Consider the following 8944-nt stretch of genomic DNA (forward strand, 5'->3'; position numbering starts at 1 on the left):
TGTTAAGACTTTAATTTTGCAGTGTCCAGGCAGCTAAAATGTATCTGACAATATGTTCATCTACTCAGATTACAGCTAAATTGTAGCTGGGGTGGTCTCATCTACAAAAATTTTCAAAACCACAACTGTTCATGTAGGTCAGTGACCTCTTCTTCTGTCATCTGACAGACATGACCAGTCATCAGCTGACTCTAATGGTCATTTTTGATTGAAGTTGTTTAAAAAGTATAAGTAAGGATTTTTTTTCTAACTTAAATTCCTCTGACTTTTTGTGAGAAGAAATTATTCAGAGGTGCCAGGAGTGATTGAGTCTTGTGGAGCTCACTCTAACACTTCATAGGTATGTTTAATGTAATATAACATACTTTCCTGTAAGTATTGTATGGTTGTATGGGGTTTTGTGCGTGTGTGTTTTTAGGGATTTTCAAGGGTCTTTTCTGAAGACAGTTATCAAAGCTGTCAGGGTGTTTTCTATACGTATGCCTGTCAACATGCATCAGTTAATATTCAGGTGAGGAGGTTGCAGTAGAGGTAGTACAGTCTCTAGCAGTACAGCAAGAGAAGGTGCTGGCCTCTGAGTCTACCAGTTAGTGCAAAGAATGATGTTTGAAAGGTGATTAACACTTACTACACACCTAGTTTCTCTTACAAGATCTCAACTTACTTGTGAAAGTAGGAAGAGGTACCTACCTAGTCTGAGGGTAGATGAAGGAGTTTGTACTGAGGTGAGAGAAATGATGAGTGATTAGAACCTTTTGGGTTTTGATCTTTAGTCATGTTCACTATTTTCTGCCCCTGAGCTCTCAAACAGTGGAATTAATTCTATAAACTGTTTTGAACTGATACACAGTTAGAGCCGGTGCTAACATCCAGTCAAAAAAAAAAAAAGGAAAAGAAAAACCCCCAAACCAACAAACCTTGTTGATGGCTACTTTTGGATGGGAGAATGTATGGACAGTTACTTTTGTTCATTATACCTGATACGTTTGAAACCATGACAGGTTGCCAAAATACACGATTGTCTCAACTGTCAAGGAGAATGCTTCAATGTTGTTGGTTTTCAGTGCAACCAGGATGAATTGATTTTGTTAATCTGAGTTACTAAGCAATTACTAAGCTAAGTCACTGTAACTATTAAGATACAGGGAATGGATGAAAATGCTTGATAAGATGAGGTATTTTGAGACCGTAAGAATGAAGGACTCTATTATGTACAATTTTCTTCAATGCTAGAAAAAGAGATGGCCATTCTAGCTAAATTATGCTAATAAAAGCAAATGGCATGATGTCGTTCAAAATATGTAGATAACTGAGAGCCACAAGAGAACCAAGGAGAGTGGATGTGTGGCTTCCTTTGCTTTAGTGTGAGATAAGTATAGTTACTAACTTACCTGGTTGTCAGCTAGATCCAGGAGTGTAACACCAAGTCCCACTGGCCTCTGCTGCTTGTCCCTCTTGACAGCTGGAGTCTTGTTTGTGCCAGGAGCTCCTGGGTCAGCATAGCTTTGCTATAGTCAGAGTTGGCACTACTTGCACCGTGGCTCTGCGGTGTGCTAATTTCCCTCAAACCAAGAAACAGTGATCCTGAGTGAGGGTCACATTTCAAATTTTAGTCATCAAACTTAGAAGACAGCGCTTGACAGTTCAGTATAGCATTTAGCAAAGCATATAATACAAAATCAGAACTTGTTACAAGAAGCATGTACGTTTAATTTCACTTTCTAGGACTTGAAATGCTTTTTCTTTATTGCTTCACCAATTCTCTTAGATGACAGGAACAACTTGCTCATGCATCTGAGTTGTCTACAGCTACAAGTAGCACAACTTGTGTGTTTGTGAATGAGCTTTTTTTTTTTTTTTTTTAAAATGTGCATCTCTTGGCCAGTAACCAGAGGTACCAGCTGTAGAGTGAATAGTTGTTCACTCTTATTGCATAAAGGAAGCTGTTTTCTATTTGCAAAACAGGAAAGAGAAACTGAGCATTAAGAATTTTATGGTCTTGATTTTGATTCTATTTTTATGATGGGGATAGATTTCGGCCCAATACTGAAATGTTAACATTTGGCTCCTATTTAGAGAGTTCTTGTTCTGATAATCTTATGGAAAGCTATATTGTTCTACTTAGGTAATTTACTGCTGCTGTTTCACTTACAAAACTTCAGGCCCGTGTACTACTTGGGGAGTTGCAGCAGCATTTCTAGTGGGCTAACAGAGAGGCATTTTACTAAGGGACTAGGATATGTAATGACTTACTGTCTTTGGAGCTCGCAAATCAAAGTATTTCTAATACAGCCAGCTCACAGCAGGGCCATACAAGTATTTCTGCCTCCGGACCTAAGGTACATGGCTGTAAAGGAGTCTTTACAGATTTCTCTGATCTTGCAGCTGGGCTGATGGTTAAAAGCAAGTCAACTTTGTGTATACCGAGCTTTGCCTTTCCAGTGTCTGTTCAAAGTCTGATTAGTTTACTTCTCTGCTAACTCTTCAAAGGAAGCAAAATGAAAGCATTAAGATTATGGTGAGTTGTGCAGTGCAGAATTTTAATATAAGTACAAATGCAGATTTCAGAATTGGAATTCTTTTACTATGGTTCTGTTGTGAGGCTCCTTTGACTTGATTTCTGTCCAATAAATGAAACATTTCTTTAAATCCTCTAAACAATTTAATGAAGATTTCATCCCTTTCAAGAAGGAATCAAATTAGCTTTCAATTCTGCATTTCAGTAAGAAGCAAAATTATTTTAAAATGGGCCTATTGCTTTATTTTACAAAGGAGTATTTGTCTTTTGCTCTAGTCACTGCCCGACACAGTAAAAATTCATCCAGTTTCTTTTCTGCCTTGTAATAAATACACAACTTAGTAGTTCAGAATATGCTGAATACCTGTATGAACTTTCATCAGGGTTTCTTCACCTCCTTGAAGCTCAGGAAAACAAAAGGACTTTCTGTATATTCTAAAAGAATCTCTCAGACAAAGGGGAAAAAAAATCGAAACTTGGAACTTTCATGGGAAGTATCCTGCCTCCCTTCTCTTAACACAGGAGACAGGATTGAGAGACCTCCGTTACTCTCATCAGTAACTGGGCATAGGCGGACTTTTAGATAAGTAAGTAGGTCATACTCTTGTGTGGAGTAGAGCTTACTTAACTACTTGCAATTACTAATGGGAGGTAGTCAGATTTCCCATCCTCTTTCATATCTAGCCTGCTATCAGGCTCATGTTTTCATTTTTCAAAATTATTCATAAACATTTGCAATGAACAAAATCAGTGTGTTGTCTTGACAGTAGCTCAGGCAATGCAGCCACCTTTAAAAAGGCTTTTAGGTAACATTCGGGAGCAAAACTGGCTTTTTCATATCAGTAACAGAGTCATGGCAAATATACCTCTAGCAGATGGCTTAAGTCATATAAGCATTCAGTCAGGATAGACTAAATACTTGTCCTTTGAAGAGAAAGATTCTCATTGAACTTTTGGGGATGTGGAAGGTTTCAAGAATGATATAAAACCAGATGTTTGCCATTGCCCTAAGCTAAGCAGCCACATACAGCTCCTATTCTGTAATTAATGTTTACACATAAGGCAGAATTACTGCTGCATTAAAAAAAAAAAAGGATCAGACACTTGGGCTTAACTTTTGTGTTTTAATGGGTACAGTTGTTTTGAAGGCAACTATCAAACTGGTTTTGCAATAGTTTTGTTACACGTGTTTCCTAAACTGTTTCCTGTGTTGTTTTCCTTCAGGTGTCTGAACGCTTAAGTCAGCCAGGAGTAGCCATAGGCTTGGCTTGGACTCCCTTAGGGGGAGAGATCATGTTTGTAGAAGCTAGTCGCATGGATGGAGAAGGTCAGCTTACTTTGACTGGTCAACTCGGAGATGTTATGAAGGAGTCGGCGCATCTTGCAATTAGCTGGTTGCGCAGCAATGCAAAGAGATACCAGCTAACCAATGGTAAGTTGGGAAAAAATGACAATGTCTAGCTCTATTGCATTGTAGAGATTATATGCATCCATTGGCCTCTTATTGCAGGGATGCCCATAAAGGAAGCATTAATATTGCATGGAAATTAAACGTCCCAAAATGTGGTATTTTTCAGTAATTCAGCAGATTGTAACATTGCTGAGTAATAGTGAAGTTAACTCGTATTCGTTGTGGAAATGTATTAAGTGTTGCCTTAACAGAGAAAGGGTTTTCCAGCAGTCAGTGCTACACTGAAGATGAAATCAGCTCTAGAGTTCCGTTTTGTACTTCTTTTCCTGATTCCTGTCAAGCTGAGGTGTTAGTGGCCTGGGAAACAGGTGGGTCTAGGCAGAACATGAGTTGTCACTGTGGATTCTCCCACTCTGGCCGGTCCCTCCTTGCAATAACCTGGAAGGCTGTGGACAGCCTCTGAAGATGCTTCTCCTTACTTGTGGCAGACACTGCCTCTTACTCATTTTTACATTCAAGCTTTCCAGCAGTACTATTATGACATAGATATAGATACACAAGTCTGTAGTCTTCCTCTAAAACAAAGACACAGTTTCTGTTAAAAGTAGGTTTTCGTAGTCTTAAGTTTTAATATTGTGAGCATTAGTTGCGTTTGTATGGCTGCTGTTGAACTGCAGTGCAATAGGACTTCTAGCCAGGAAACTTTTAACTCTTTTGGTTTTTTGTTTGAACGTCCCAAGAGTTCCAGAAATGTGCTTTCTAGTTTGATCATCTGCTGAATAGTCATATAATTGTCCAGTCAGTATCTGTCATTATTTATGGAAGTTCAGATAGTCAATGCCAGCAGCATTTCATATTTAACCTGTATACACGTCTACCTCTCTAGTTTACACTCTTATGTCCTACAGGTTAAGTAAGGTGAAACGATGTAAATGAGAGATTTACTTTACAATATTGGCTAATGCTGGGTTTCTGTGGAGTGCTGATTTTGTGTTCTTTGCCAATTGACATTTATGGTTTATGACATAAAAATCCCTGAAAATTCTATGTAGGAATTCCTTGGTTTCTACATTAGTCCCTACTCTGAATTTCCCAACACCTGTGAAAGCTGAGCTCATTGGTTAACTTGTTATGGTTTTGTCTAGGCATCTGGATGTAGGAAGGCTTGCTGGGTTTTCTTTTTGTTTGTTTTCTAGGGCCTCTGCAATATAGTGTTGTTTTTTCAGCCTACTGTTAAAAATAGTGTTAAGACTTTTAGTTCTCTGGTGGGCTTTTAGAATAAAGACCAGGAACAAAATGGGTTTAGATTTTTCACATTCAAACCATTCTTTTTTTCCTTAAGCTTCTGGAAGTTTTGATCTCCTTGACAACACTGACATCCATCTGCACTTCCCAGCTGGAGCTGTCACAAAAGATGGACCATCTGCTGGTGTTACCATAGTAACCTGCCTTGCTTCACTCTTCAGTGGGCGGCTGGTGTGTTCAGATGTAGCCATGACAGGAGAAATTACACTAAGAGGCCTTGTTCTTCCAGTAAGCATCATTTGAGAAAAAAAGCTAAGTTGTATTCATTCTCCCTATTCTGGATATAAAATCTGCTTATAGCCATTTACAAAAGCAAAGTCTTGCTGGATCATTCCTTAGCAGCAATCCAGTCTCTTCTGGTGCAGCTGTAAGCTGATGGAAGCCAGCCTGCTGTAGTACTTTACCACTCATCTGTCTGCTTTGCATTTTATGTTAAAGCTAGCCTTGACACTGTTTTCAGGGAAAGCACATTAAAATGACTAGTTAGAAAGGAAACCTAGAAATCTTAAAATTCAAGATGGTTCCAAAATATGTATTGCAATCTAAACATGCTTCCTCAAACTATTCCTGCAGAAGTACCTCCACTTTCTTTGAAAAGTTGTTTCTTAAAGTTCTTACAGTAATTGCATATAGGTTACTCTTGAAACCATCTCTCTGCATGTACTTTAGATTCTTAAATTTTGTTCCTTGTATATAGTTAGCTGAATGGTGTTGCCATAAAGCTTTTTCAAAGCATGAGGGCAAAGGGAAGTATTCAAACAGATACAGTTTTAGTTTTAAGTATCAAATGGAGCCTGGCATAAGTGATTAAGCAGCTATGGGAGTTACCATCTCATACCAACTGATGGATAAAGGAAGGATGAAGCTAGAAAACAGTACTTTGTTCCATGCAGTAAACGAGAGATAACATGGCCAGGTAGCAGACTGGAATGATCTCTGAAACAGCATTCTGGTGATACTTAGACAAGATTGCCTGTTGTACAAGGCTCTAGTGAAAAATAAACTCTGCATTAACTCTGATCTGGTGCAAGTTCGCTTAGCTTCCCAAATAAATTGCCTTTATTGCACCAGTGACCAGATTTTGCCTACTGTTTTAAGGTGGGTGCAAAAATTAGGTATCTGTAAATACTAAACCAGGTTTACCTTCTTTCTGAATGTTGTCTGGAATCTTACTATTATTAGTAACTTAAATCATAGGAGCATGCCATTAACTGCATCTGCTGCCTGAAAGCAAGCACTGGGGTAAGTAAGTATGTAGCATTGCCCAGACTAGAGTGATCACCATGAGGATTTACGGTTCACTACTACCTTGTTTTATAGCAGCCTCAGTTTTGCCCTTTGTGCTGTAACACAAGGCTTTCCTTTCCTCTAAAGCATCGTAAAATTACAAGTTTCTTCTAGAAGATGGTCTTTAAGTAGGATTAGAAAAGAGTTCAAGGGGAAGAAGCTACAGCTCTGTCTAAAAGAAAAACTAGTTTAAAACCCCTCTTTACAGCTCATTACAAACTAACTCAAACAGGTGTCTTATTGAAGTGGTGCCTGTTTTTCTAGCACAAAGGCATCGTTGCAGTTTTGGAGCATGCGTTTGCTTTTCTGTGCGTTTTCTGTTGTATAACTCAAGGATGCAATGCCACACAATAAGTTACTTAAGACTATTTCCCGCCTAAGCCCAATAGCCTTTATCTTGAAAATCTTCTGTGCTAATATAGGTGCAGGATTTTAGCATGCCATATGAAAAAATTGAGTTAAGGCCATTTTTCTTAAGAACAAAATAAATCCTGAAACGTAATGACTTTTCCACTATTGATATTCTTGTACCTGCATTCCTAGATTAATTTTTAATTTTTTGATTTTTTTTTTTCCCTCTTGCTATTAACTGTTATAGAAAGGGTACTGTAGCATATTAACATATTTCCCTCATTAAACATATAATGAGCTAAAACTACTGTTGCATTTTTAATTGCTTTCCTAAATGATTGGGGGGGGGAGATCCTTTCATTAAAATTTAACTCCTGATGTGATTTGTTAGAATAATTACTTTATTAGATTAGTGTCATGGATTTTTTAGATATATTTCTTCTCCTTATTAGGTTGGGGGAATTAAAGACAAAGTCCTAGCAGCACACCGAGCTGGACTGAAGAGAATTATCATTCCTCGAAGAAATGAAAAAGATCTTGAAGAAATTGCAGTGAATGTACGGCAAGATTTGACTTTTGTTATGGCAAGCTGTCTAGATGAAGTTCTTAATGCAGCTTTTGATGGAGGATTTGCAGTTAAGCCCAGAGTTGAGCGTCTGAATAGTAAACTTTAAGCAGACAGGCTGAGATTACTTCTGTATCAAATTTAATAGAGATCAATACCAATCAGCTATATATGTATCAAGTATAACTATGAGCTAAACCTGATTGTTTAAATGGGGGTGTAAATGCAATCAAAATAAAAATACTACTTCTGCAGTTAACAACCTGAAACCACATTTTAGAGGCATTTGCTGCTTTCTACTATCAATTTCCTGATAGATTCAAGCATAAGAAAGCTGGAGCTGTTGAGAATTCCTTAGCTTATCTGGCATATATGTCTATAAATGTCAGCAGCTGATTACATCTTTTAAGAGGACACACCCACAAACAGGGAAGAATATGCAATTCTGTGAGCTATATTCAGAGAACACAAATTGCAGCAAACGCAGCACAGCAGGAGAGTCTAATAGATGCGGTTGTTACCAAAAAGCAAACTGATTTAGCACAAGGGTTTACTCATTTAGGAAGTAATATTCACTATGCTAAGCAGCAGTAGCATCAGAGGAAAAACAAGGTTTCTGAAATCTAAAAAATATGCTTAAGGGATTTGAATAGAAGCAATATGGTCTAAATGAAGTAAGTCAGTCCTTTCTGCACTCAGTTCTAGTTTGTAGCAAGGTCAATGCAGACATCATTTTTCAAACCTAAATACAGGAAGCAATTCCAGAAGAATTGAAATGTACCAATTCTTGTGTAGGAAGGGAGATAATGCACTAACGTTCACATACACGCAGTTGTACTTACAGCACCAGAAGTAGGTGGAGCAAACCCCAAGACTTTATGAAAAAGCCTGGTAACATTTTGGAGGGACAAAGTACGTGTCCTTCATTCTTACCTGATATAAATCAACTTGATTCTGGATGCCTACGTTCGGAGTTTAGCCTATAAAAATTAAATCCATTTAAATCATGCCAAGAAAATGCTGGAGCATTAAACTGCATTAGGTGCTGCAATACTGTGAGTAACAAGGTTTAAGAGTCTTGTCAGTGTCCCATCTCAGTTGATAGCTTTGTCACTCATCTTCCCTTGAATGTTAGTGAAGATAGAAGTTTAAACTTATGTAAGATCCTTGACTTTCACTGTTTTATAGTAGGGTTGACTACAAGAGAAAACCTGGTATGTTACACTCTTCTTGCTCATTAATTCTGAAACAAACTCAGGTATGCTTATGAAATGCAAATTGTAGCAGTGACAAAAGCCTATTATAGAAACAGCCTATAAATCAAACATAATAGTTTGTTTTGCTTTCATTGCCATAGATTGAAAGCTGATTTGCCTGGAACATAATAGTGCTGATAGTAATAAATTCCCTGGGTATTTTTGCATCTGATGTACAAAAGATTTTACAACTCTCACAGAAGACTTCATCTAATAAAATGATAAAAATAAACCCGCCTTTTGTTTCCACT

General features: G+C 37.8%; 1 protein-coding gene across 5 annotated transcripts in view; it reads left to right on the forward strand.

The window, feature by feature from the left end:
- The window catches only part of LONP2 (lon peptidase 2, peroxisomal), a 58739-nt gene extending 49814 nt beyond the window's left edge, over positions 1-8925 (forward strand). For 3 of the 5 annotated variants that reach the window (XM_069793603.1, XM_069793605.1, XM_069793606.1), the window contains exons 13-15: positions 3743-3950; positions 5272-5462; positions 7325-8925. In XM_069793603.1, the coding sequence (XP_069649704.1) occupies positions 3743-3950; positions 5272-5462; positions 7325-7546 (621 nt within the window). In that variant the 3' untranslated portion in view covers positions 7547-8925. The remainder of the gene's footprint in view (positions 1-3742; positions 3951-5271; positions 5463-7324) is intronic. The other 2 variants (XR_011326520.1, XM_069793604.1) reach the window with 2 other exon arrangements.
- The last annotated feature ends 19 nt before the right edge of the window (positions 8926-8944 follow it).

This window comes from Haliaeetus albicilla, chromosome 10 (genome assembly GCF_947461875.1).
Source record: "Haliaeetus albicilla chromosome 10, bHalAlb1.1, whole genome shotgun sequence".
NCBI lineage: Eukaryota > Metazoa > Chordata > Aves > Accipitriformes > Accipitridae > Haliaeetus > Haliaeetus albicilla.